The following is a 27,403-nucleotide window of genomic DNA, read 5'->3' on the forward strand; positions in this document are numbered from 1 at the left end:
CATCAGTGGTGGGGGGGGAGAGAGGGGGAGGCGGGGGATGCAGCCACTCTCTCCAACTCTCTGCTCGCCAAGCTGATCACGAGCTCGTACGCCATACTGGGCCTTCCACCGTGGATGTGCGCTAATTAAAAACACTCAGCAGCACGGCTGCAGCAGAGCTCTGCATCACTACCTGGACGTGAGAGAAAGAGAGCGACTCCGGAGCTGTGAAGAAGAAGAAAAAAAGACAGGAAAAAAACCCAGCAAGAATCATCACTTAGGAGGAAATGGAAATTCACCCCGGCGTCACAGACCTGAGTCATTAGAATTAGAAATTACACCAAGACCCATTTAGATTGGCCACATGTTGAAGCTTTTTGGCCTAACTTGACTTCTTTTACTTGGCTAATGTGTCACATGTGCACAACTAAACGCAGACACGCCCCCGGCCAGGCTTCTTTACCAAAACCTTGATAACATTGTTAAAAAAGTAGAGCGGAAGCTGTGAAGTCAAACGCACGTGACAATGTACACTTGGGAAGTTGACGTCATGCGAACATCATAGGATGAAGGACTGTGTGTTTTGCTTTTTTTCTTTGGCCTTCCTGATGCCTTTTATGCGACACTTATTCCAATAGCGAATACCGTAGAGCAGTGCTTCACGCAGCTGATTTCTATGCAACTTACCGTCATTAAACCACAATGGCCCCGACCGGAAACCTGTTGCAAGTCAGCTGGGGCACGTTCCAGCTGTTATCTCGCTGTTGTTGTGACGCATTTCTTTTTACACTTTGACGCTAAAAGCAGGACATGTGAGGCACGTCGGCGTCACCTTCAACGCCGACTGCTTTGCTGTTTTTAGGTCTCAATATTAACAGTAGTTGACTTATTTGTACACAGAAGAGTTCTTTTTACATTTTTAAACAAGTGAGGCAAATGTGCATCCCCTTCACATTATGCCGTTGAAGCGAAGGCTTTATAGTTTTTGTTTTAATATGAAGTGCTTAACTTTTTTTTTACACTTTTACAGGAACTGTGGGATGTGTGAGGAGAGCTTTGTTTTTATGTCTTTATGGCTCACTATTTGTACTCTTGCATAGAGGTTTCCTTTTTTTTTTTTTACACTTTACACAGAAAGTGATAGAGCACATATTTTGTCTTCATATTAACAGTGGTTAACCTCTTTTCCACTCCCAAAGGGAGAGGCCAATACCCAACATGAATCAGCTTCACATTGTGCCATTATGTCACTGAAGCAGATGGTTTTACTGTTGTGTTTTATTATTAATAGTGTTGAAGTTAATTTAACACCTGTATAAACATTTATTTTTCCCCTTTAACGCTTAAGGTGCTGTAGGTGAGGCACATCATTCCCTTTTTGCTGTGGTTAACTATCTAAAGTTAACTTTTTTTATGCTTTTCCAAAGAAAAGTGGAACGCATGAGGCATGACGCTGCAATGTTATCACTTTCCCATTATGCCTTTCTCATTAAAGCAGCATTTTTATAGTTCTATATTAAGTGGTTTACTTATTTTTACACTTGTATAGTGGCTTACAATGTTAAAATAATGCTTGAAACACTGTCTAAACCAGGGGTGTCCAAAGTAAGGCCCGGGGGCCATTTGCGGCCCGCCGCACAGTCTAAAAATGTAATTTAAAAAGGAAACTTAAAAAAAAACAACAACAACAGCAGCAGCAAAAATGGGAATATCAATCAAAAGTCCAAATATTAATAGAAGAGTTGTAATCTAGCAAGGAAAAAAATCATAATTTCTCAAGAATAAAGTAATTGTATGAGGAAAAATGTCAATTTAGTAGCATGATGTTGAAATTTATTTTTTTTTGAAGTCAAAAACAATAAATAAAGTTGCAATTTTTGGAAACTTACAGTCGTTTGGGGAGAAATTTATAACATGGGAATAAAGTCAAAATATCAGGAGAAAAGAAGAACTATTTGGAAAATGATATATAAAAAAATCAACAGCAGAAAATATTACGAGGAAATTATCGATTTCTAATTTGAAAAAATATGACAATAAACTTGTAAAATGAGGAAAAATATAATTTCAGCAACAATGTTGAAATAAAGAAAAATACGGTATTTTTTTTAAGATATAAAGTTATAATTGCGAGAAGAAAATTTACAAGAGGAAAGCTGCAAGGAAACAGGTGGAAAATTAAAAAAAATCAGCTGTAATTTTCCGAGAATAAAGTCAAAATATTAGTCATATTCGAATGAAGAGCAGAAGTGCCAATTTTACAAGAATGAACTGGTATTGTTATAGAAAAAAAACATCACTTTTAGTAGCATTTCACCTGTATTACAGATATACAGTATTACAAAGGTGAAATGCAGTTCTTTCTTGAGCTCCATATACTGTAGCTTCTTAGCATATCTCAATGTGTTGGTTTACAAAATATCAAAGTGGCCCTCGCTGGAAAAAGTTTGGACACCCCTGGTCTAAACAGTTAACAAAGGTTTCCTAGGTGCTGACAGTTTGACCTTGGAACTGAATATTTTTATTTCCATGACTTCCTGTGGGAATTTTAACATTCTTAACTGTCACAAGTATAAAAAGAGGTTCCATTGCCCAAAATAATGATGATGGCGTACTTTTTGAAATCAAATGAGTGACCAGTGGACAAACAGAATCAGAACTGTACATTTGACACAAATACATGCATTCCTCTTTATTCACAAAAAACAGTCCAATTTTCTAAACAAATACAAAGATCGGTTATTCTCAAGAGCTGCAGCTACCCGACAACATAACAAAAATCATGAAAATAGAACAAATAAACAAAGCAAATACAAAAAAAAAAAAGTAATCTTGTCTCAGTGCGTTCAGTAGGGTAGACTCAGAGCAAGTGCTGTCTCTTAGTGCTATCGGCCGGATAGCATGCTACGGAGCATGCTCAGTAGGGGCCAAAATAACAAAAGTAAGGCTGCCAGTTGCACATAAAAAAATTGTTTGGAAATGCAGACAAGGGCTGATGATGGACAACATTACCGCAGTTTTCGTTTCCTGTTTGGATGTGGGATTTTACAGCAATCTGAAGCTGTCGCGAAAACCTTTTTGCTGTTTGTTGAAAACAGACAAAGGTTTCGGTAACGTACTGGTGAAGAATTATGAACATGTTTGCCATTAGCCACTAGTTTTAAAATATATAGCTGTAAAAGTACATTCTCTACACAGATACTGTATCTTTCCACACATGAACAACATTAACACCAAACACAGAAATTAGTTGATTGTCCACACTTGGGTCCGTCATTTCTGCTTCTGGCAATAAACAGGTCCATGTTCAGGTGACATGGAAGAAAAAAAAGCTGCTGGAAAAAGGACAAAAAGGTACCAAAATGGAAACATAGAAAAGGGAATTAAAGTTTCCATAGACGCTTTTCTTCACGCTTCATTTTTGGTTCAAGAAATAAGTAGGCGCATCCGATATCCCACAGATCTTTTTTTCTGCTTTGTTTTTGTTCTTTTATTTTTATAGTATTTTCTTGTTGTTGCTTGTTTATTTGTTAGCCAGTGTCCGGAGACAATCCAAAGAGTTGGCATTGCACTTGATGGCAGAGCTTTGGGTAAGGAAGAGGAGGAGAAGTCCTACTGGAACCACCGGAATGCCGCTCCTGTAGGAAGCATCACCTTCTTGGAAAAACACAAGAGGAGACGGGGAAGGGAGAAGAGGGAAGAGAAGTTTGGAAGTTACTCATGAAAAGTAAGGCATTTTTAAAAAATATACAATCTTGATTAGAATGCAACACATTTCCCCCTTGGACTTGTTCACTTCAACTTTTTTATGATTTGATTATTAAAGTTAGAGAATGAAAGAATTTTATGATTAAAGTAATTATCTTCGAACTAAATTTATTTAAATTTTACTTTATAAATGGTTTTGCAAAAATGTAAGTCATTATTTCATAATTTTATTTATTTAAACTTGACTTGATAGGATTTTTTCAATGATTAATTAAATAATTAATCAAATTAATTAAATTGAAAATTAATAATTTTTTTAAAATTGTGGTTTATGCAAAAAAAAATCCATGTTTACTTAGATATTATGAGATATTTATCACATTTAACGAAGTCATATATTTTTATATCACCCTTTAATTTCCTTTTTAGTAGTTTAGTAGTCCACACCACAGAAATATCCTCTTTTTCTGGCCCCCTCTAAAAGTATTCCCTTATTTGAAGCTGGTGAAGTCAAATTTTAACTAAATTTGAGTACAATTACACTAAATTTTAAAGGTTTTTCACATGTGTGCAAACCCCTAATTCAAATAATAATTAAAAATATAAAATATTATTGCAAACTTTTTAGGTTTGTATCCATCGTGACCAGCATCCTTATTTACATGATTAATTAGCTGTATTTTTTGTTGGTATACTGTATGTATAAAAAATGCAGTCATAGTAACAATGAATGATACGAACATACAGACTTCCAAATTTAGAGCACGTAAAGCTTTGCTTGTTTGCTATTTTAGTTCATAAATGACATGCCGCTCTCCGCATGACTGATGAAATGTGTATGAGCCATTAGACGCAGGAAAAGGCTTCACACAAAAACCGATAGGCCACATTTATTATTTAGCCACCACACGCGTCGCTCTCCCACGCCATCCGTAATGATGATGCCACTCTACACCACCAACACCCCCTCTGCCCTCCCTCGCTGTGGCTATCTGCACGCCAGAAGTGGCACACATGCACACTGCTGCAAGGCTGCGAAGAGGCCCGCCAATCAGTACGTGGAGAGACGCTATCAGCACGGCGGCCGTCCTGCAAAGTCCAATTGGAACATGCACGAAGGAGCCTGGAGTGAGGCAGGAAGAGCTCATGCACCCACACACGCTCTCACACCAAAACCAATATGTATTCAAGTACAGTCACACACCTCCACACGCAATGGCGCGTGCCTTCGAATACACACCGAACAGTGAGACGGTTCAAAACTGAAATTTTTTAATCATGTTGCATTCGGGTTTTTATCAGTGCCCAAACATGTATCGTGCATGCAAATACGATCATCTTTTTAAGGTAAATAGCAAGTGCAGCGTGTGGTTGTTCATAGACACAACTCCTTATCCCAATATGTCCGATGTACATGCAGTATGTACATGCTCCAAGTTAACCTCTTCTTGCAGGCCAACACCTTGACTGCTTTCAAATTGGCCAAAGGTTAAGACGTCAAATATTGATGATGTTTAAAAAAAAAAAACACTGAGCAGGCAATGTGCATTTATAAAAAGGTCAATTATTGTGCACTGGGAAAAAAAGGAGGGCCGCACGGTGGCCTCGTGGTTAGCATGTTGGCCACACAGTCTTGAAGATCTGGGTTTGAATCTCCATTGGGCATCTCTGTGTGGAGTTTGCATGTTCTCTCCATGCGTGGGTTTTCTCCGGGTACTCCGGTTTCCTCCCACATTTCAAAAACATGCTTAATTGGTTAGGTCACTCTGAATTGTCCATAGGTGTGGGTGTGATTGATTGTTTGTGTATATGTGACCTGCGATTGACTGGTGACCCGAAGTGAGCTGAGATAGGCTCCAGCATACCCCCGCGACCCTTGTGAGGATAAGCGGCAAACATGGGGGAAAAAAAGGTGCTCACTTGTAAACTATACTTGCAAATCCCAGCCGTCTTTTCAGCATTGTCATTTAAAAATATATACACCAGTAGGGTGATGTGTTTTATGTTAACCTTTAGATTTAACAACTTCAAATCTGGCCAGAAGTAAATAAATCCATTTCCACACAGGCATCTACAAAGACAGCTTTTTCCTATTGCTCTGGTCCTTTTTGCCAAACAAGGAGGAGCTAGCATGTGAGAACATTTAGCAAAGCACTAAACTACAAGATGAGAAACAGACATTTGCACCACTTAGAATGGTGAATCAATGAATGTATCCTATTTGAACATGTTACAAAAAAAAAGAGATGAATATATGTTGTAACTTCTAATAGTGTAATATGAAAAAGAAGCTCCTCTAGTGTTAGCCTAGCATGCTAGCTGGCTAGTCCTTGTGTTTGTGGTCACACTCTCTGTGAACCTTATGTTAAAATTTGCTCCTAAAAATAGTAACATTCTGGTAAATCTTGCTTATTTTTGTAAGTTTCTTGTGAAGAATTAGCCTATACTATTTGTTGATATTTGTACAGCATGCTCAGAATATGACATATTTTTTTAGACAAATTGCTTCTTAAGTAATAATAAATATGAGCCATAAGGTAAACGTCACAGGCAGCATATTGGCAGCATCATTTTATGGTCTGCGTTGTTAACCTCTCATCTGTCTCTGTGACGACCTTTCTACAGAAGCACTTAGCTGGTGAGACAGCCAGGAGGACAGCAGCAACATCTGGCGCCGACACAGATGTCAAAAAACCCGGTAAGGTCTGGATTTACTGTGTGGTAATACGTGGCAAGAGAAACACATTCATCAGATGAACTTTAACTGTCGTACTTCCTCATTAAACACGTGAAATCAATAGAAAACGGCAGCAAATAGAAGAAAATCCAGTTTTTCACAAACACTGATTGTACTGGTTCAAGCAGATGGAACCTGTTGGTGAGAAGTGGCCACAATTACTAAAATCAATGTTTTTTTCCCCCTCAATAAGATGAGCACATTTGTCTTAGCATAGAACAAACAATTTGCCATATCATAAAACATAAAATTCTACATTATGCTCCATAATGACCTCCACTCTGCGTCCAACTTGTAATGACGTGACTTGAAGCGCATGTTGTTATGCATAGAAATTCATTTTAGCCACTTAAAGCCATGCTGAATAATTAATAACAATGAGAAGAAATAGTAAATATTAAAACAACGGGCTCACACACCAATAGACTACCAGCTGCCAGCCGTCCTTCCACACAGATCATCTTTGACTGGCATGAATATGATCACGTGATTCCCTCTTTACACGAGACAATTCCACACACACTAAACAGGTGCTATATAAGTGCTATGTTAACTCTAAATAACTAACTCTGGTTGAAGCAAATGTAATCAAAATATTACATACATCTCTTATTATGAGTTAAAGTGTTACTGGAATAAAGTCATAATTAAGAGAATAAGAACAAGAAGAAAGTTGAAAGAGTTGGAAAATAAAAAAGCAGAAAAAAATCAAATCAAATAAATGTAATTTCCTGAGAATAATGTCAAAATATAACCGGAAAAAAGTTGCAGTTTTTCAAGAATAAACTTATAGTATCATGAGGAAAAATAATGTCATTTTAGTTGCTTGGAGTTTAAATATTAAAGAAAATATGTGTTATTTTGTAAAAGTCGCAATACGAGAAACAAAGAAAGCAAAAAAAAGTTGTATTTTTTTGGAAAATTGTGCTGGGGAAAAAGTTATTATGGGAATAAAGTCATAATACTACGAAAAGAAAATGTATGGAGATTACGGTATATAAGAAGATAGTTGAAATATTTGGAAAAGCAAATATTTTGAAATATATATCTTGAAATATATATAACCTCTTAGCATATCTACATGTGTCGCTTTACACCCCTGCCCTAGACAGACCAAATCAATATGTGGTTTGATCTGCAACATATCAGAAAAGAGGCAAAAACGTCAATCACTGTTTTCCAAAGTGTGCGAATATGTTGTTTTGCCTAAAACACAATCATAATAGGTCTGCTTTTATGGATCAGTAAGGAAATATTCACATTGGGGGGCTGAAATCAGAGGATATTTACATGTTGCAGCTCTATTCTACACACATATAGTTAAATTAATACCTAGTAGGATTTTTGACAAATCTGTTGCTTTGCATCTAACTAGATTGGACCAGAAACATCACAAACTGCAAAGTTATGTATATTTCGTTACATATACCTTTAACAGTCGACTGCTCGAAGGACCTTTAAAAATGATTCATTATTGTGAAAACATTTTAATGGAAAATATGCCTCTAAAGTTGTGAGGCGAGACATCAGCGTATCACGCGAGACCTCAGTTCACTCTGCCTGTGTTTGCTTTTTCTTTGGCATCACTTGTTAATGTAGTCTGTTGGTTAACTTCTCTTTACACGTGTGTGAAAAAATAATCTTCACATTAACAACTTCCATCATGTTTTATTGTGAATTGAAATAGTTAATGTATTTTTACTCTTGCATGACCACTTAAAGGTTTTATAATGCCGATAGTTTGACCCTGAAATGGATTATTTCCAATGGGCAAACCGCAGGTCTACCAGCATCTCAAAGCAGATTTTGTTTGAGCCTAGATGTTCCACTGTAATGTTGTGTTGGGTGTCTGAATTGTGCGTTAAAGTTGCAATGTAGTAATGTAAACACATCAGGGCAGAGGGGTTTTAATATGTAGATAGTCGGATAAGTTGTTTTTCTACTGCTGTCGCTTTCAGTAAATGTTGGTGCTCTTCCTCACAGCCATCTTTCTCCTCCTGTCTTCCCGTTGCATCTTGTCCCTCAGTCTGCCCTTATGTCCACTTGTCCCACATGTGTCTTGGTGCCAGCCAGCACGCTTGTCACATTGCATGAGCCTCTGCTGCCCGAGATTTTGTAGGGAGGAAAGCTGATGAGGGACAAGGCTATGACCATTTTGACCATTCTGGCAAATTGACTTTGAACAGCAACAACTAGTTTCATGATGTAGCTGACGCGTCAAATAGTATTATTAAGTTCCAATGCAACTAATAGCTAAAAAGCACTGCAGAGCCTGACACCGTTGGAGGCTTTTTCCATGCATACAACCAAGCAGAACGACTCTTCCTTTGCACATTTCACTATCAAACGTCACATTCTCAGAATAAATCCAGACGTTTTCCGCCAGCGAGGGGCGATGTGGCAAAGGCCTCTGCGTGCAAACTCCCCCTCACTTGCCGATTTTACGCTCCTCTTTGAGCCGCCATGAGCCGTCAACACCCTTAAAATAGGCACGCGCTCGCTGGACTGCGCTGGTGTATTGACGTGTATGCTGGGAGAGGGCTCGGAGAGGCGTGCTCAAGTAACCTTTAAATGCAAATGCTGTAAAAAGGAGGCCTGGATGTTTTATGCAACACATGCATGCAAACAGGGTAGGGCTGGGCGATATGACCTCATGTCAATATCACGATAAATTGGGCAGTTTTACATCAATAACGATAAATGCACGATAAATCCCCGATCACTATATATCTTTGCCATCTGAAAATAATCGCAGGAAATGCAAATTAACTGCTTTTTGTTGATTTATTGACCAACTGGCACACATTACTTTCAATGTAATGTAATGCATGTAATGGGACGCACCTATTCTGCCTATAAAGCCTTCTGAAAAAACCTCCAAAAAAACAGCAACAACGCTCCATTTACATAATGTGCTTTGGGTGGTTCTGACAGTTTTCACACTGACTTTGCATTTCGTGTTCTTTTGCTCAGCATCGTCTTTGTGGAACCCAAAATAAATCTCCCTGGCACTGCGGTCCACAAATATGAACGTATCGTACATACCCTGGCATACTACATCCTGTACACACATGTACTAAGCTACACATACAGCCACACAACACGACTGGCATCACGTCTCATGCAGTTACATTGCTAATGGCCACTCATCACACTGCACAAGAAGAACGGGGTTGATATCAACCCAACCTACCACAACCATGTCAGGTAATATACCGTATTGCAAAAATTATAATACCATTTATAAATATAGTGACTTTCTCATTTTTCCAACAATTCTCTTCAATTCCAGACATTCTATTTTCATGTTATTTGCCTATATGTACAGTATGTATGCCATGTGACCATCTATTAGTGACATCAAATAAAGCATGCAATCCTTAAAAACTGCTACCAACAGTAAACTAATCATGGTTTCCTATAGAGACACTTTCATAATGTTTTTATTATGTTGTTCTTTATTTGTGAATTGTCAATTTTGCATAATTGGTAATGATGTGGATGTTTTTTGTTTTTTTAAAGGCTTTAAAAATCCATATGTTTAAAGTCAAGTATTTGTGTATCATTCGGGGCGGCGTTACGATGAATACAAACAGAAAAAACAAGTATTTTTAGCGCATGATCAGCGAGTCAGTGAGTGCAGCTTGTATGGCTGAGATGTCATGGCGCGTCAACGCGAGTTTCCAGTGTGAGCCAAGAAAAGTTGTAGGAGACTTGTAGATTTATATACAGATGCGCCAAAATGTTACTGTACTATGATTCGCTTTGTATGGACTTATTTCAGGAGCAAAATGCGACGATGGTCATCCAGCCATCATCGCCATGATGAAATCACAGATCACTTTAGCCCCCAGGTAGTTTCTGGCAAACTTTTTTGCACTTTTCAAATGCCACAGAGAACAAGCCCCTGGGACCCGGGCATCATAGCAATGCTGCCGTTTCAGGTGGTTTGATGTGTTGAAGCTCTATGGTTTTTTTCCCCTCATCGCGGAATGTTTGGAGAGCCTTAGGAGCATTTACGAAACGTGTTATCGAAGTGATACTTAAGTGACTACTTAATGTTAACGAATTTATCGGTATGAGGTATAATTCCTCATATCGGCACCCCTAATCTAAAGCAATGATTCTCAACCGGTGGGGCCTGTTTTCAGTGGGTCACATGTCCAAATCTCGCACTTTTATTTTGAAGATTTGTTATGCAGTGGGGTGTCATCAATAGTACTTCTAATAGGTAGCGACAACGCTCTCTAGGCCTATTTGAAATCTGTTATCAAAGAAGGCCAACAACGTTAGCTTGTAGATTCTCATAGCTATGAATGAGCACATGTGGAATTGTGTACTTAACAAAAAAGTGTGGAATAACTCTAAATATGTATATTTAGATAGTTTATGTCCTCTAATTTTTTTTGATAGCGCTGCAAACCCTTGGTGTTCCCTCAATGAGCTTCATGAAGTCACGTGAAATGGTTTTCACTTCACAGGTGTGCCTTGTCAGGGTTACATAGTGAATTTCTTGCCTTATTAATGGGGTTGGGACCATCAGTTGTGTTGTGTGTGTGTCCAAACGTTTGGCCTGTACTGTATATTAGCTGTTTAAGTCTAATGTGAATCTTTGATATCTATATAATTGTCATATTTGGAGGTGATCGAAAAAGGCATGTAAAATCGCTAATCGTAATGGCTTGAGTGTGTACGGTCGTCCCTCGTTTATCGCGGTTGTTTCCAAACCAAACAAAGCGATAAGTGAATTTCAGCGAAGTAGGATTTAATGTTAATAAACTGAATATTTACCTACTAGTTAGAGCATAGAAAACCTGTTTGACTTTATAAATACGTTTTTTACCATTATTAGAGCCCAGTAGACATAAAATAACACCCCTATAGTCACCTTTACACTGCTTATTCTTTGTTTACACCACATTGTGCAACACTAATGCGCAGGCTACAGGATCACCGCAGGGACATAAGTGACTGTCCCCAATTATAGTATATAGCAAGCTACCAAGCTAACTAGTTAGCCTCCAATTTATTTTTTCTAAACTTGAGAAAGACACCAAAAACTTACCACTTCCACATGCAACGGAAGGAGAACTTTTTTTTACTGTGTCATGTCGGACATGCCATGGCTGATTCCATGCAGTGTTAAAGTAATGTATTATAAGGCAATGTCTAATCAATGTAACAGTACTGACACCGAGTGACCAGAATACCAGATATGACTTGTCTTTCAATATTTTTTGATTAATGAGTGATGTTCGAACCGCGGTGTAGCGTGGGACGACTGTATATGGGCTTTTCAATGTAAATTATAATCGAGCATTTGTTTAAATGCATTTCGTTTGTGTGGAATGTCACAGAGAAATTATTTTGTATCTTATGTAAGTTAAAATTGACATGTTGTATTTCAGTATGCTCAGTTTTATAGTGCTTCAAAGTAAAGGCTCCGAAATGGAACTGAACTGGAATTTTATTGAGAACCTGTTGTCTGTCTGCTGAGCTGGCAAGTAGAGACCAAATGTTAGCGGGACCAAATTTTCATACACTTTTTCTTAAAATATTTTGGACTTTGTATATAAATTTTCTTGCTCCTGAAATTCATTAAACTTGTTTTGTGCTGGCACACAGTGTTATTTTGCACCGCGTCAAATTCATACTGCACCCGTCTTTTCATTGAATATAAGACATTTGAGGTGAAAAATGTCCGCAATTTGGCTCACCGCTTGTCATTAAGGGGTGATGGTGGGTCCCGCAGCCAAACCAGTTGAGAACCACTGATCTAACAACATCCACAACATTCGTCCCACCCTATGGCTTAGGACTAATATGTGGTAAGAACCAAAGTTTACATGTTTATGTCCCCTGGGATGCAATAAAGTGCAGCACTTTACACTTTGTCAGTAGTGTTTTTGGAATATCCCAAGGAATTAAAGGGATTGTTCTGAATTTTTGACATGAAGTTGTATGATATTCCCATCAGTAGTGGACTACTTCAATAGCTACTTAGCCCTCCATTTGGTCCCGCGAGTCCAGTTTTGGTGGGATTTCCGTGATGAGGAACATAGTTCTGCTGAGTTGCTGGGTCATTTTCATGTCAAAAAATCCAAACTATCCCTTTAAGGAAGTTGGTTTCTGCGTGGCAGATATGATGTCATTGTTTCACTTTGACTCCTTTCTTTTCTCTCTCACAACAATCTTCACTCCAATGACCGGTGTACCTCTTGTGCGCTTTCACATTGTACATCTTTAATCCACAATTCCATTCAGCTTTATGTTGACTCTTGTGTCAGTCATCTATACTTAACCCCAATTACTTACAATAGCTACATTGTTTTTACCACATCAACACAAATGCAAGTGAGAAGTGCAGCCCTGAAACACTATGGTGTTTTTGCTCTGGCATTACTCGAGGATTATACCACAGCATAATCCTTTTTAATAACATTCATTATATTATTACTATGCTAAATGTAGCTAATTAAATTACAATGCAACATAAAGAGGAACACAGGCTTCACACGTTTCCTAAGTACAATGACAAATACCATTTAGATGACTATAGATCGCTAGAAATTAATGAATTAGCACCAAAGCATCAGCCAGTCAAACTAATGTTACATGCTGCAGGTTTATTGTATCATTAAGTCTATTTCATATAATTGCAGATGCGGCCGACTGTGACATTGCAGGCTACATGATGACCCATATCAACATCAGCTTTCATGAATATTCAAGCTCTTTTGGGTTTGGCATCGCTGTAGTGCACATCAGGTTAATTGCCAGGACCCCATCAATTGGAAATCATCAATTAAGACTTAAATCCCCTTTGTTTACAGTAGCGGTGTATAACAGTACACTAAAACAATGTGCAGCTTAGGTGTATGATTATGGCACCAAATCACAACAACCATTATCCCAGGGCACATATACTCATTATACACTTACAGGAATACTATTAAGACAAAGGTCCTTGAACACATCTCCTAATTGATAAATCAATCAGGGGTTTTTACTAGAGACCTGAATCTCAGTCAACTTTTTCAATTATTAAATTTTTCCATCTGAGTGAGAACACTACGAGGACGTCTGTCTACTAGAAAAGTGATTCTCTCATCAGCTGATGAAGAAAGTTGATTTTCGTTTCAGATTAGAACATCTGCCAAAAATTATTTCACGATCAGTCAGTCTGTCAGCGCAGCCGTGCTTGGTTAGGCCACAGAGAGTGACAGTGGTAAAGGGCACGACATTTTTTTTTTTTTTCCAAGGCCATTTAGATGAGCAGGACTGTCACCGGAGAGAAGGACAGGGGGCAGCGAAAGAGGGGGGAGGGTGGGGGCACGTGTGCCACACTGACACCTGGTGCTCCAGATGACAGCTCCAAGGCCAGATGGACCATATTACATGCACACGCACGTACTGACGCACACGTGTACGCTTACTCACAAACACATACTTTACACAATTACCGTCGCTCTGCCAAATAACTCTACTATTTTTTTCTGCGTATTTTAGCTCAAATATTTGCATACGTGTGTAAGCAGGACGTGACCGAACTCAAAATGCTTCAGTTAAGGTAAGGTAGTTTGTCAAGACAGTGACTGAACATGAATTGCTAATAACTGAACAGCGAATGATGGTGACCTCACATCTTCCCCTCATTCACTCCACACCACCGACTTGGTCCACCCTCTCATCATTACTACCTGAACCAAATGGACTGCCACAGTTTTGGGATGCATTTACACACAAATAAAGGTTATGGTCTGAAAATGCTGAAAATGAGTGAAAATGTGTGTCAAGTCTGTGCATTTATGCCGCATTTTTAAAACAACAATGGTGGAACACAGCGCTGTAGTAGAGTTTGTGTTTATAACTTTTTCCACTGCTGTGTTCAGTAAAGTTGCATTAAATGCTAAAGTATTCACACTTTGGTCTGCCAGACTTCCTAGGTTGTATAACCATACCCTGATTATGCCTCCAAATTTTAGGATATCGCAAAGGTGATTTCGTTGTTCCCCTAATACCGTATTGTAGTGTAGATTAGTAGTGTGTATTAGTAGTTTTTGTTGGCCTGCATTTCATTGCATTGTTGGACTTTTGAATTAAAAACACTTTGAGACCTCAAAGCAATTACATAATCAGAACCACTGCTTCTTACCTCCAGAGCAGCAGAGGGCTTCTTCTTCAGTTCCTCACATTTGCGAAACTTGCAGATCTGATGCCCCGTCTTGCGATTCCGGCAGCTGCTGCACTGCTCACAGTTAATCCGCCGCCGGCAAGGTGGACACATGCCGCAACGTTTTCGTTTCTTTTTACCGGAGTTGATAGCGGAGGCCAGCTCGTTCTGTGCCGGGTACTCGGTCAGGCCGGCCATGTGCAGCGCGCTGTCCGCCAGAAACACTCCAGCCGGCGTCATAATGAACAGCCCCGGGTTGAAGGGGAAGCCGCCCCCTACTCCATATGGAAAGTCAACAGGACCACCTACGGCGTCCGTGACAGACGTACCCTCCAAGTCGCTAGCCCCCGAGCCTGTATCTCCTCCGCCAACTCCTACTCCCATGCCCCCAGGAAGAAGCATGTGCTCCATACCAGCGCGCTTCAAAAGTGCTGCTGCCTGGGCAAAGTGCAGCAGGCCATTCTGTCCCTCCAGAACCTGTTCTAGGGTTCGGTCCAACTTAGCTGCTGTCAGTGCAGAGACAGTGGGCTGGGGTGGTGTAGGTTGCTGAGGCTTGGCCGAGTGGCTCTTTGTCTCACTATTGTCTTTGTGTCCATTGCTGTTGGCGGAGGAGACCGCTGTGTACTGCGAGAGGGTGCGGGAGTTCTTAAGGCTCTTGTTTAGTGGTGCGCTGATGATGCCACTGCGATTCCTGCGTTCTATAACAGGAGAGTCCTGTTTGCAGCTACTCCGTTCCAGGTCCTCAGTCCGGCCCGCTTGGGACAGCCCGCCAGACATGGTCCAGAGCGTATGTGCCGCCTGGGTTGGGGATAAGGGTGGACAGGGGGCAGGGATGAGTGTGGAAAACCTTTTCGTGGTCCGTTCTGTGCCCTGGTGAGAGTGATGCCGCTCCTTGATGGACTAATCAGCCCACTGACAACAGACAGGCCTTCTGCCTGCTCTACAGCGAAGCCCTCATCCACGTTCTTCCATGGGCCATCTGGAACCTTGACACACGGAAAGAAGAGAGCGGCATGCTAATTAATCAAAGTCTTAAACATCACTTTTTCAATTTGCAACAAACATTTCCCACAACGTGAATAGACTATTTACCTGACTAGCAAGAATACCGAAAATGTTTAATCTCTTTTTCATGTCACTACCTGGATATGATTTCCAATCTAAGTATTAAAGACAATTTGGTGGTATGTTGGATATGAGGATGAAGACAATTCCCCAGGCAGGTAGTGCGAGACTCCCAACTGGACAGAGATGCAATCATGCACTGGGCTTGAGATTCCTGTGGCTGCTCATCTATGAAAAGGCAAACTATGCCCGTATTCTCCTGACCTGTCCGTGTTCACAAACAAGCACACCACCTCCCACAGAAAAGCGGAGGAAATGGCCGGGCCATTCCTTATATGGGAAACAAAGGGAAAAGGAGGGGAAGAGGACAGCGGGCGGGGGGTGTCTGTGCAGTGTGTGGAAATTGGAAGGCCAGAATTAGTGGGAGGTAAAGCTTCAAAGGCAAGAGCACAGCCCCCACATTCTCACCAGCTCAAGGGGATGTGGCGCCAGTGAACCAGAGCCAGCTCCACAGCCCCTCGGCCCCATAGTTTCAGTTTCTCCCACTACGGCACTGACCAGGGTCCGGTTTCCCCTAAGCATCTCAGCACTAATTGCATCTCTCTGCAGTTGCGGGTGAACGCATAAAAGCGTTGCGAGTCATCACTGAGCGATTATGTGTGGGTTTTATATAACACTGGACAAGAAGAATTACGTGTTTAGCGGTCATTTTTGAATACTTTCATGTAGTTAAAAGCAGCTAAGTGGTTATTGATAGACATTTGAATTTCACATACTGAGTTGCGCTCTGGCAGCTGTGCATCTGCAGAAGTAAATCGGGCGAGCTTGGGCCCTTGCCCAGCACTATTTCTTGATTAATCAAGGCCTGGGAGAATATCCAGTTCTGATCCAGGCGCTTCATCAATGTTCTAAATACAGTAAATGTGTTAAAAGCTTTGAGTGTTCCACAAGATAAATGAATTGGCATATAATCAATCACTAGAACAAATGAGTTCTCAAGTCATCTACAAAGTGACAAAACTGGCAGCGACAACTCATGAAACACTTTCAAGAAAAACAAACAAACTCTGATCTACTGATCTACTGTAATGGTTTAATTCAGCTGGGACATGTCAATCCCTCCAGTAACGCAACCCATCCTAGGGATGACGCCATACTTAGTCATAAGGTGACATATATTGTCACTGCGGTTGTTTCACTGCGTTAATTGATAGTGCGGATGTGACGCAGCACTTTGGATACTGCTGACTTGCTCTGCGACAGTCCGGGCAACACCTTCTGACTGATAACAACGTAGTAACACATTGCCTCACTTTTTCCAAAGACTGGCAGTGATTTCATAAATGGCTGGGATTTTTGGATCTTTACTGTTTTTTTTACATAAACTGTGTAGACAGAATAGACAAACCTGACTGGTCTGAACAGTGAAGTGGATTGCATATGCATTGTTTGTAATGACCAGATATTTACAGCCACATTCTAATTATCCTAATGAGTTTATGACTTCAAGTGCTCTCTTTAAGTCGTTTTCAATATAGAAGGATGTTCCCTCATTATATTCTAACCACTTTACGGAAGACAATTTAAAAGAGGTGTGTTTGGTAGATTGCTACCCCGGTGACCTGTCAGTTGACAGAGCAACGGTAACTATTTTGTTACATAACAGTTAATTTGTTTATATGATTCTGTGATTTGGGGGCCTGAAGATGCTAGGCGGTGTAAACAAACTCCTGATTTACTCCAGTTTGGTTATGGGCGTTATATTTTAGGCCCAACAAAAGACATGGCAGACTGTCACGTTAAGTTTGTTGGACTAAATCATCCATAGTGACCACCTTGTAAGAAGTCCATCCACTGATGCCTGTCCAGTGGATAGTATCTGATCATCACAATGAGGTGTTTTGTACAAGAAATCTATGGTATTTCAATCAGCTACACCATCAACTACTGGTCTAGCATGCATACTACAGAATTATCTTTATGTCTCTCCACCAAAAAAACTTTTATCAGTGATTAAACTAAACTCAGGCTATGAGTCATTATGGAGAGATGAAAATACATTATGTGCCAACATTTTCGTTTGAAAGGCTAACAGGTTTATATTCAGCCTTGCAGTCAGACTGAAGCCAAAATACGTACACCACACCCCTGGTGTTAGTTTGCTCTTCCGTATTTAATTACGATGCATTTTGTAAGACCATCACACGTAACCCTCACGTCAGTGTGCCTTGCATCACGCGTAACTTTCAGTCACAATCATCACCACCATCAACCTTGAACGTGGTGCGCAGTCTTGGGCTAAACAAACCATTCTTTAGATTCTGTCACCACATCACTTACAGTACAGAAGGCTTTGCTGTCCTGATGCGAACTGTCACCTAAACCACAACCGTCCTCATTACTCGGCTTCTGAGAGTGCCAAATGCAATGCAGCTAAAACCAGATAATTTAGTGTCGCTTTGTACTTGAGAGACTTTTACTCAATTTCCTGTGTCGCAGACTTGATACTGTGGTTCATGCTTGAATCTTTACACCTCTGGTTGTTGTAAATTGACAGTGTTGTAATTAGCAGTCAAAAATTGCATACTGCCTCAGCATAAAGCAAATACATACGCCGCTGTTTGTGGCATTTTCCTTCATATTTTTTGAGAGAGTGTCTGTATACCACAGGATTAGCAACAAGGTATTCTGGTCTGGATACAAACAGTTTAAATAATCGATATAGTTCAATGACACGTGCGTGTCTTCACAACCGGGTTTGGCTTTAGAAATATGACATGGAATGAAAGTTTCACAAAATTAGCCATGCTTAAGAGTCACTTCAGTATCACAATATTGTTTTAAGGCTTCGTTAAACTCCAGTGTCATGATGCCAACGTAAGTGACGCTGCCTGGCTCCTCCTCCCTACCAAGTGCTCTGGCGGAGCTTGACGTACATCAACAGCGGCCCGGACCATAGAGCTGTCACTGGTCTGCTTTTTAAAAAATTTTTAGTACATCATTTCTGTTTTTTCTTTCCGGGAAAGCGCCAATTTCATGGTCGCACAGCCCATCTTCACCAATGTCTTGGTCCTTTAGTTTTCGGTGTATAACGTGTACAGCAAATGGACTGATTTTTCAAAAAGAATATTTCCAGCTGCAACAACGATGTGGATGTCGCATTACTACACAGGAAGCTGAACGACTACTCAATGAGAGTTGTTTGCTCACTCTCAGGAAAGAATTGCCAGTCACGCGGTCACCCTACTCCGAAGAGCAAAACAGGATCAAGACGCCATCAAGAGGACCGGCGAAGTGACTATACTGTAGCATAACGAAGCCTTCAGTCTGAAGCATGTTCCATCTTTCCGATAACTGTGACATTTGAATTCAGTCTCAGCCGTTTTGATTTAAATGTTGACGCATTTGCCCGAATTTTAGGGTGAAGTTTGATTACGATTAAACACCTGTATCTGCTGATTTTGCATTTATTTGCGCGTTTATGTAACAGATTTCAACCAGACTCATATATAGAGTTGTCTGACATCGGACTTTTTCACAGAATACAGTTTAAATACATAACAAATGTGCATGAATGATTGACAATTCATTTTAGTTATTAGTATGTTTCCTTCTTTATGTCTCCCAAATGAAGACTTCTCCTTTTTCAATGCATATCTATGCGCTTATCAGCTTACATGGCTTACTTTGCGCTGACTCTGCAAACGAGGGAATCAACAACTAATGTGGATCTACGCCGGAATTGTGACGTGCACCGACGAGCGCCTTGAAAACCCACTAATTAACAACTTGTCGTAATTATTCAATCCGCACAAGAAACTGAGGAGTAAAACGTCAATTTATTGTTTACGATGCGGTCCTGCCAAACCATTTCAGTTGCCAGGCAACCAGTGAAGGCTCCACAAAGTTACCGGGCCAAGAAATACTCAGGTACATAACCCTTTTGTGAATTAACTGCCAGCTCCTGGCAATGGCATCATACATAGCTTGCAGCCACATGCGAGTGCTATCAATCCCATCAACCTTTTGGCAGTAAAATAAATAAGTGTGTATTAAGCCTTTCCTTTGCGATACATGGCACAGATAACGTGCATATATGGTATACAGTATATACCAAAGCCTAATACAATGTTAAAACACTAAGTCAAATGTAAAGACTGTCAACATGCCGCTACAATGACTTGCAATGGAACTAAAGAACAAATGTTTGATATTGTTGTGATATTAGCTGCCAGTATTTATTGATTTTGCTATATCACTTCCTGAATCAGGAATGGTTGTCATCATTATGATGGTTAAGACCTTACCAACATGATTCCTTTTGAAGATTTGCGTCCTCAGATGCCTCACCTCATACCGTGTGTGTGTGTGTGTGTGTGTGTGTGTGTGTGTGTGTGTGTGTGTGCGCGCGATAGTAATACACATCCTCCTACCAATCCTCCCTATAATGACAACACGGCTGATAGATGGGTGGGTGGTTCAGTCGATGACATGGTTGACTGATCAATAGGCAATGGAGAAAAGCATTTTAAGGTTTGGGGGTGTTTACTTTTTATTCTTGTGTGTAGGGAGGGTCGTAATGATGCTGATCATTATATCAATTCATACAAGACAAAACTTAAATTCACATAAAAAGCATTAGCTGGTGATATGTTGTTGCTCACCAAAACACAATGTATTGCTTTTAATTGCCTTAAGAGTCACATAATCAATTCCTTGCAATGATAACAATGCAACCCTCACAACAGCACTTGCTGACATACTGTACAATCATTGGCATACATCTAAAATCAAAGATACATTTCCAACAAGCAATGGAAAATTCTCTTAGAAACTGAAATGCCCCAAAACATCACAGCATATCATAGCATTCTACCAATACCTTACAAATATCTGCCCCCTTTCTGACTAATGTTTTGGATCGTGAAAACGCAACTCAAACAAGCCACAAGTTTAGTACTTTCAGTAAATCTGTTGGGAAATTCTGATGATATCACACGTTATTTAACGAACAGAATGATGACAATTGCAGTTCCTTCAGAAATCGGGAATGAATGATGAGAGATGCTTTCGTTAAGATGAAAGGCCCAAAAAGTAAGTAATTGAGTACTATATACTAGGGATGTCTGATAATATCGTCCGACGATATCAGCCAATATTGGCATGAAATTGTTTCATATCGGCATCTGTTTTTCTGCCGACAACGATGTTGGTGCGCTCCACACAGCAACAAGCTTAGTAGGCTCAGTATGTCCGCGGTCTGAAATGATTTATAAGTGTTACCTTTGGATTGTAAATATGCAATTTGCAATGAAAGCACTGCTTATGCGAGGGGGGAGTCAGGCATCTTCCTTTAATCAAATCAAATATGTTTCATTCATGCTGAGTTCACGTGTAACATGCTTATACGGTAGTTTCACTGATTGTATTAGTCCATAGTTTCATACTTTGCACTTTACTTTGTTCACAAAACACACTTTTATAGTTTTATCATTACAGTTTGACATGCAAAAAGCAATTCTAAATACATATAAATACATATTATGTGTATATTAATGAAAGGGATAAATGAACATTTAAGGTTACTTTTACCTTCACTGAAGATTCTTGACGACTGTCCCCAAAGACGCGATGCAGCAGCGAGATCAATCACCACCATCTTTCTGTTTCGACATGAGTTGTTTCTTGAATTCAGTAGTGTTCCTCATCTCAATACTGTAACCCAAAATGGAGCCAAAGAAAGTTGCCATTTCCAGCATTTTGATAAAGAAATGAGAAACACTATTGGATTCAAGACATCACTCACAAAACAGGAAGACTGTGTCCGTGTGGTGTCTCGTTGCCACATTGTGTCTTTAGGAACAGTAGTCTTCAATGAAGGTAAAAGTAACCTTAAATATTCATTTAGACCTTTCATTCAACATTTACATGCATTTAGAATTGTTTTATTCATGTAAAATTATAATTATAAAAATGTGTTTTGTGGTAACATTTTTGAGAGTCAACCTCCGACGACATCATAGACGGGTGATGCAACTTCCGGTTCCGGTTGCCATTTTGTTTGCTAGCTAATAAGATGCTAACAATTAAGGAAGTGTTCTGATAAAAAAAAAAAAAAAACAATAGAAACTTTCAATACCAAAGACATATTTATTAGTGGTCGACCGATTATCGGCCAGGCCGATATTTGGAATTTTTACGTATATCGGTATCAGGCTTTATTTAAATCCGATATTTCGGCTCAGATGCAGCTGCGCCTCTCTCTCCTGCCGGCTGCGACTTCTGTCTCCAGCATTGCTCCACCCATGGCGCCATCAGATTGGCTAAGCAAGCCAAAGCACGTGTTAGTGGCAGAGCCAATCTGAAGTGGACGCCGTCCTCACACACACACACACACACACACGGCTGAGAGGGAAGTTTTCTCATGTGGAAAACATCCTGAGAGCAAACGCACATGTCAAGGTAAACGCGGAAAACTCTTGAGAAATGTCACAACTACTACTAACATTACAGTGAGCAGCAGAATAACGCAAGAGCGGAGTAAACATTAGCGGCAGCTCTGCTAACTCGTCATACCTCCCGACATGTCTGTGAAGTATTTGAAAAAAGGCTGCTGACAATGTCGACAGTCAAACGGTCTGTGATGGTAAAAGCATGTGTGTGATTAAAAGAGAGCGTGTAAAAAACTCAATTCACTTGTTTTATTGGAGGGAAGCACGCCAAGGTGGAGGCTGGTTAGCATACCATAACATTAGTTCACCAGTCTGGCTCTAAAGGCTCAGCACACTACGTATAGCAATGGGGAGAATGTATGTAATGTGGAGAATAGTGTGTGTTTGCGTGAAAGTCACATGAAAGACTCTACAGCTCACGACTACGACAATAACGTAATGCTAAGAGCGGAGTAAACACAAGCGGAAGCTTCACTAGCCTTTTAGTACCTCCTGATATGTCTGCGAATCACTTGAAATAACGCTGTTGGTAATATCAATGTGGAAACAGTCCGTGATTGTAGAAGCCTGTGTGTGTGATTGTGAGAGAGAGAGTAAGAAATTCAATTCAGTCTTGTTTTGTTGCAGGGAAATATGCTAACATGAAGGCTGAAAAAATTCAGAGAGCTATGGTTTAGGGTTTTTTTTTTACTTTACAGGAGTTGTTGTTGAGCTTGTTAACTCCCTGTACTCTTTGTTGTGTTTGAACTTAAAACAATTTATAGTTATATATAAATATTACTTTATTTACCGTGGAACCATTTCAAGGAGCTATTTATTTAAGTTTTTATTCAACTTCAAGGAGATGCTTCTGAGTCTAGGAACTCAATGCTCTTCTGGAATCATTTTTCTATTTGTTTGGTTAAATAAACATGCTTTAGGCAGTTGAACAAAGTTTAGTGTTTCCATTATTCAACATTTTTACGCCAATTTTTACACTTTTACTGCAAATTATTATTGGCTCTAATTATCAGTTATCGGCCTCCTCAACTACTAATAATTGGTATCAGTCCTGAATAACCCATATCCATCGATCTCTAGTATTTATATGTTTTTATAATCTCGAATGCCCAATCTCAAAGTTGTATTTATACGTCTTTTATGTTTTTTTGTGCGAGAGGCAAAATGAGGTGATGACGCAATTGCACACTAATGGATGTCCCTTTTAGAGCAGTTGTAAGCCATAAAAACGGCCACAAGGTGGCAGAAGTGGATTTGATAACAGCTTGGAATGTGAATTTGAATGGAAAAAACATACGTGACAGCAAGGAGGAAGTGGAAAAACATGGAGGAGTGTACCGTGCAGAAGGTTACGCACTGTAGGGAAATTTTAACGCCCGCACACGCACACACACAGTTCAGTTCCGAATGTGAAAATTGTGAATAGTTCATGGTGTTATATTTGTAAATAAATAGTTAGTTTGATGTAAAACAACCCTTTTTGTGTTGCTTATATTGTGGGAAAGTTGTTTAGCTATTTGAGCTGTCACAAGAGCAAAAAAAAGTGTGTCAAAGTGAAAGTTATGCTTGAAATGTAGCTCTTCCAAGTGTGAACGGGTTGTCGTTTGAAAAATGGCTGGGATTGAATGAGTTAAGAATACAGATGGACTCACAAAGTGTATTAATAACACATATTGCCACCATATTGTTCGCTAACCGGAGAATACACGCAAAACGAGGCAAAATTTGGCATAAATTTTCAAAGTAAACCAAAAAACACGCTAACTGGGGCGGACCCTAACCGAGGTTCCACTGTGTTTGTCTTTTTTTGTCCAAACACTGTTTATTTATGACATGCATTCAGTGGCACCACACAAGAAGCAGAAAGTGTTCATTCATTGCACGAGATGTGCCCTGACATTAGTTTGAGGGAAACTCCAATTATTGGTACTGATTGATATTAGTATCGGTAATGACATGCTGGACAATATCGGTATATCCTATATTGGTAAGAAAGCCAATATTGACTATCTCTAATAATGAAAATTGCAATTCCTTTAGAAATCCCAAATGAATGCTGAGAGATGCTGACAGGCCAAAAATGTAACAAGTTGAGTATGATACAGAATACTGTCATTTGGTCCTTAAGCTAGGGATGAAACAATAGACGAAACAATATTTTCCTCTCTTTGTGTACATTTGTGTACAACATGGCATGCGTCTTGGTGTGTTATTAATACACAATGTGAGTCTAACTGTTCTTAATGGGGTTTTTTTATAACAAAACATTCTTGTTAAGCTTGCTAATAGATGGAAACAGGAACCGGAGTCAGCTCCGTCGCCCACCTATGATGTCATCAGCGATGGAGTCTGTAGTTCTTTGCAAACTAACACACATTATGCCACAAGTCTCTACTTTTCTTTTGATCACGGCTGCAAAATAAGCCACAATGAAGCCAGAGAAAGTTGCCAGCATTGTGATAAGAAGTGAGAAATACTATTGAATTCAAGAAATATGTAAGAAGACGAAATGTTACAGTGCTGTCTAATTTGTTTTGCAATGGCATAACATAGTTATTTATGTGCCTAAAAGGAAGACTAGGGTCGAAATACAGGCATAAAACTTCGATAGAAGATCATTATGTTAAATATTTATACAAACAAATGTGAATGGTGTGGGAATTCACTCCCAAATGGTTGTCTGTGGGACAGGATGACATCGGCCCAATATTTTGATCACTAAAAGAGGATTTTCCTAGCAGGAAAAGTCCAATATTGTAGAATGGATACTTGGACATTTTAGAAATTGACACACGATCATATTAGTGTGATTGTTTAACTTTCTCACTATTCACCCAAGTAGACAATAAACCTCCCAAGCTGCCTCTCATTAAAGTGGGGGAACTGACGTCACTGCAGGCGCAGGTGGTGAGTTATCGCAGTCAGCGTACAAAAAACAAACAAGGTTTTTTTCCCCTTGTTTTGTTCCTGCATCTTGATGCTCATTTAGTCCGCCCCCTAACTCCTGTGCAAGTGCTTCAACTTGTGGAGACGCAGGAATACTTTATGCATGAGCGCAACGCAAGTGACGGACATAATGCGACCCCCCACCAACAGAAGCCTCCCATCTCCACCTCGCCTCCTCCTTCCTCTGACACCCCCACCCCCCGTAGACGCGCTGTCGACGACGAGCGTCACATTTTCAATTCCTCCCACCTCCTACACACACGCACACGCACACACAGGAAGTTAAAAAGCACGGTGACAACGATTAGACTACAACACACACTGCCTCCATCCGGTGCACATTTATGCAAAGTTAGAGACCAAACACGCTAATGCTGCACCTCGTGGTGCGTTAAAGGACACCTGAGAACTTGCTCATCCCCGGACAAAAGCACACTGAGCCGTATATAAGAGAGGAGGTGGCATCTGGACCGGGACGAAGCAAACATCCTGGCTCTTTTTACGCACCATTAATACTGCTTGTTTGTGTTTGGAGGGGCACGGCAGCGGAAGAAGTCACTAATCCGACGAGTCACACGCACACAGAGGAATGGTTTAAGTTTTCACGCCGCGCGCATCCGTGTCAGCGCCGCCACTCGGAAATAAAGGCGAGATTGTTGGTGCCAAAGTGGGAGCAGCATCTTTACGCACAGACAACGAGCGCGCTTTTGTCTGGTGCACGGATCTGCGGCACCGGCTCCCGCAGTGACACCCTAGTCAAACGTTTCGCATTGTGGAGATGACATCCCAACTTTTTGTACTTACTTAGTAAAGTATCCTCCACCGCTCCACATCCCATTCAATCTTATATGTAAACACAGACTCGTATTATTGGCACCTACCGGAGCAGATCCGAGCTGAGGGGGGGCTCCCACAGTCCGAGAGCTCCGTCTCTCAAGCCTTGTTGTGCGCAATGGTGTCACACAAAAAAAAACACCCAAAAGCGGGAAGGAAGGACAATCTTATCACCACTCCTCTCTTTCCACAAGTAGCCTACAGTACGTCCGTATGCTGAAAACAAACGAGGATAAAATTCAACAACAGCCACTCGTCAGTTGTTTGGCAAAGGCGGACTTTCCATGGGGCTCGGACGCGTGGGTTCCCCCCAGCCTGCCTTCTCCGGTCCTGGCGATCCCACCTCTACAACCCCACTCGCGGAGAGGAACATGCAAACACGTTTCATAGATTTTTGGAGCTCAGAGGAAAAACCGAAGTGGACTTCTAGTGCGGGGCGACACTTGTACATGGAAACGCTCTGGTGACATCTCAGCATGTATGAATTCCACGAAAATGTGGTCCACCTTAGCAGTGTCATCGATCAGGTTGACTAGGGCACATTTCGTCGTTAATAAATTTTACAATACAATAATTTTTAATAAATCATAAAAAAAAAAATTTAATTCCTGCTCAATTGCATATTATCCAAGAACTTCTTGTCATAAAACTCTTAATTTGATGTATAAGAGAACTCACTTCAGCCATCAATGCGCTCCAGAAATCCACTCCCCCGGTCGGTCCTGCGCGCTTCCTCAGTCTGAGAATCCACTCCGTCTTTTCGGACCAGCCCTGGTGCTTGGCAGGCGTTCAGCCCAAGTGTGTGGACATGACACCGCTTGGGCGGCAGAGATTTTCCTTCATTTCTATCCTTCCCGATCGCAGACCGGCTGACATTGGCTAGAAAGTGGAGCAGCTCGTCAGGGACAATCAATGCGAATCGATCGAGCCGCGCTGTGGAGGCTCCAGAGCTGGAACATAGAGAGAGAGAGAGCGAGAACAGCTGAGGGAGAACGAGTGTGCGTAGGGAGGGGGTGTACCAACCGTGACAGCGTCCAACTGCCCTCCCTGCAAACAAATATTCTCTGTGGCTCGTAAACATGACACTCACTTGGCAAATACTAAAGTCAAAGGCCAACCAGTGCGTAATTACGCACAGGCGTCGCCTTCCAAACAGCAGCTCACACAATAAATGCACACACACACACCGAACAACTTATTGAACGTGTTAGTGAGTGTAAAGTGATGCAGAATAATTAGGTCCAATTTTATACGAAAGGGCTCTTTTCACCATTTTCCAAGTTAGTTGACTAAACAGTAACTTCAATAACCCACAAATATAACCACAATACTAAATAACATTTTAATGCCTCGTATTTTTAATCCACCTCGTCTGTAAACATACTGATATGATTAAATGCGGTGTTAGGCTATTTTATTATACCATTTTAAATAAGTCTCAGAGGTTCCACAATAGTGTGTTGCCCAAAATCTAGCCTTGATGCTGGAATTTAGACAATTAAAAAGCGC

General features: G+C 40.4%; 1 protein-coding gene across 5 annotated transcripts; it reads right to left on the reverse strand.

Annotated features, from left to right (window-relative positions):
* Positions 1–2,180: 2,180 nt before the first annotated feature.
* On the reverse strand, positions 2,181–26,910 carry cxxc5a (CXXC finger protein 5a). Of its 5 annotated transcripts, none has more exons than XM_054755737.1 (4): positions 26,573–26,910; positions 21,255–21,377; positions 14,580–15,583; positions 2,181–3,636 (listed from the first exon to the last, which is right to left on the reverse strand). In XM_054755737.1, exons 3-4 carry the CDS (start codon positions 15,372–15,374, stop codon positions 3,592–3,594), a joined length of 840 nt encoding a protein of 279 aa, XP_054611712.1. In that variant the 5' UTR covers positions 15,375–15,583; positions 21,255–21,377; positions 26,573–26,910; the 3' UTR covers positions 2,181–3,591. The 5 variants fall into 5 exon arrangements, with proteins under 5 accessions (XP_054611712.1, XP_054611711.1, XP_054611713.1 ...); XM_054755736.1 differs by lacking the exon at positions 26,573–26,910 and adding an exon at positions 25,942–26,259; XM_054755738.1 differs by lacking the exon at positions 21,255–21,377.
* Between the last annotated feature and the right edge of the window lie 493 nt (positions 26,911–27,403).

Source organism: Dunckerocampus dactyliophorus, chromosome 16 (assembly GCF_027744805.1).
Source record: "Dunckerocampus dactyliophorus isolate RoL2022-P2 chromosome 16, RoL_Ddac_1.1, whole genome shotgun sequence".
Lineage (NCBI taxonomy): Eukaryota > Metazoa > Chordata > Actinopteri > Syngnathiformes > Syngnathidae > Dunckerocampus > Dunckerocampus dactyliophorus.